At 46.2% G+C, this 2,500-nt stretch overlaps 1 protein-coding gene across 1 annotated transcript in view; it reads left to right on the forward strand.

Annotated features, from left to right (window-relative positions):
* gripap1 (GRIP1 associated protein 1) overlaps window positions 1-2,500 on the forward strand; it is a gene marked incomplete at its 3' end in the record, with an annotated part of 44,633 nt that overhangs the window by 17,402 nt on the left and 24,731 nt on the right. Inside the window, exon 14 of the mRNA XM_084446227.1 lies at window positions 151-228. Coding sequence (XP_084302353.1) covers window positions 151-228 — 78 coding nt within the window. The remainder of the gene's footprint in view (window positions 1-150; window positions 229-2,500) is intronic.

The following is a 2,500-nucleotide window of genomic DNA, read 5'->3' on the forward strand; positions in this document are numbered from 1 at the left end:
GTGTAGAGTGTGTATCTGAAGGTTGTGATGTGTGTAGAGTGTGTATCTGAAGGTTGTGTTGTGTGTGTGTGTGTAGTGTGTATCTGAAGGTTGTGTTGTGTGTGTGTGTATAGTGTGTATCTCAAGGTTGTGATATGTGTGTGTGTGCAGGGCGCTGCAGAGCTGAGAGAACAGATCCAGAGCCGTCAGAAGGAACATGAGCTCGCCCTCCATTCACTCAAAGACCAGGTAACACACACACACACACACACACACACGAGCTCGCCCTCCATTCCATCAAAGACCAGGTAACACACACACACACACACACAGACACACACACACACGAGCTCGCCCTCCATTCACTCAAAGACCAGGTAACACACACACACACACACACACACACACAGACACACACACACACGAGCTCGCCCTCCATTCACTCAAAGACCAGGTAACACACACACACACACACACACACAAGCTCGCCCTCCATTCACTCAAAGACCAGGTAACACACACACACACACACACACACAAGCTAGCCCTCCATTCACTCAAAGACCAGGTAACACACACAAGCATGCACACACACACATACACACACACACACACACACACACACACACGAGCTCGCCCTCCATTCACTCAAAGACCAGGTAACACACACACACACGCACACACACACACACGAACTCGCCCTCCATTCACTCAAAGACCAGGTAACACACACAAGCACGCACACACACACACACACACGAGCTCGCCCTCCATTCACTCAAAGACCAGGTAACACACACACACACACACACACACACACACACACGAGCTCGCCCTCCATTCACTCAAAGACCAGGTAACACACACAAGCACGCACAAAAACACACACGCACACACAGACACAAACACAACATTTTTCTCTATCCCTTGATTTTGCATAATTATTGTGATGCCCTTACTTAAAAAAAACACTCATTTTAGTTTATGCAATCTTTTTTGTTGTTAAAGCTACAGTACAGAATGTTTATTCTCATAAGATTTAAAATATTAAAAAATCTCTGTTGCAGTGATAAATTGAGAGAGATCAGTGAACGAGCTCCTCTGTGAAAACCCTATGTTTGTAGACTGCTGTTTGACTCTGCTGCAATTCTGAAACATTGGTGTTGGGGGAACTACATCAGACCATAAAAACATCAAAGCTTTGAGCTGAGGGTGGCTCCTCCCATAGAGGTGTGGTCACCTGGTCCAAGGTGTGCACAAGTGTCAATATTCAATCAGCAGCATGGGCTTTCTCCAGCAGTCTTATTTGGGGGTGCGGGCCCCAACCCAAACCCACACACCCTGAGCGGGAAGCAGGCTGAATCTCCCCTGGCAGACGGACCTTTCCCTCGCTGCTAGCTCATAGCTACTGGCGCTCGTGGCAGGCTAATAGGGTTACTATAATAAAGGCTTTATATTATAGGCTCATATAGGCTGTAGTGGACATTTCTGGGACAGTAATGTTCAGGAGAGAGTGAATGCCAACATTCTAAGTTTAACAAAGTTTATTACCAAAAGAAAATACAGAAACCCAGCTGCAGAAGAGGTCCGTTCAACTCAGCTTGCTTGGTGCGCACAGCAGTTCACAAAGTGAGATGCACGGCCCCGATGAGAAGTCACAACAATCATTTATACATGGAAACAGCCTGGGTGTCTGGGCCGATTCCTGGCCCCGCCTCCCACCCCCCAGTCCAGCTGGCTTCCTGTTTAGTCCACAGAGAGACCAGCAAGGCTGGGGTGCGAGCAGAGACGGTCTCTTCTACAAAAACATAAGATTACTAAGTACACAGCATTCTTTTCTCTAGCCAAGGTATGAGAGACCCATTCTGTGGTCTAAACAACAGACACCGTTAAAGAGATCTAACCAGGGCTGAAAATCAACACCTGCCACCGGACAAATGCAGGTCAAATACAGGTCAAATACAGGTCAAATTTCCAATTGGCGACTAGATTTTGGAAGGCTATCTGAAAAAAAGATATATACTTGGCCGGTAGATTTTTTCATCTACAGTCCCCTTGGCAGGTGACTCACCGTGAGCCAAAAAGTTAATTTTCACCCCTGGATCTAACTAAGGTGTAGTATGTCAAATGAATTCAAATAATGTCACAAAACACCGACTTTTCCATTAGATGGCGCAGAAGCTACATACCGTAGCTTAGATTTGGCCATAATTATGTACAGGGAAGCGTCGGCTGAATATGAGATCATTCCTTTCGCAGTCGTGAACGGACTCCGCGTTGAAACGCCACTTTCTGAAGATTTTCAGGCATGACAGCCCGATGGAATGGAGAAACACACGGACCAAACGTGTGGATTGAAATGAAAGTCGTTGCAAGTCTCTTGTAGACTCCCCTTTCTCCATAAATGGATTTGTCAGTAAATGAGAAAACTTGGAAGCATCTCCAGAGTGAGACATGTCATTGGCAGTTAATCGTCAGGTTAACTAAGAATGACCCCAGTAATAACGGATTAGTGCAAAGT

Source organism: Borostomias antarcticus (genome assembly GCF_949987555.1).
Source record: "Borostomias antarcticus genome assembly, chromosome: 11".
NCBI lineage: Eukaryota > Metazoa > Chordata > Actinopteri > Stomiiformes > Stomiidae > Borostomias > Borostomias antarcticus.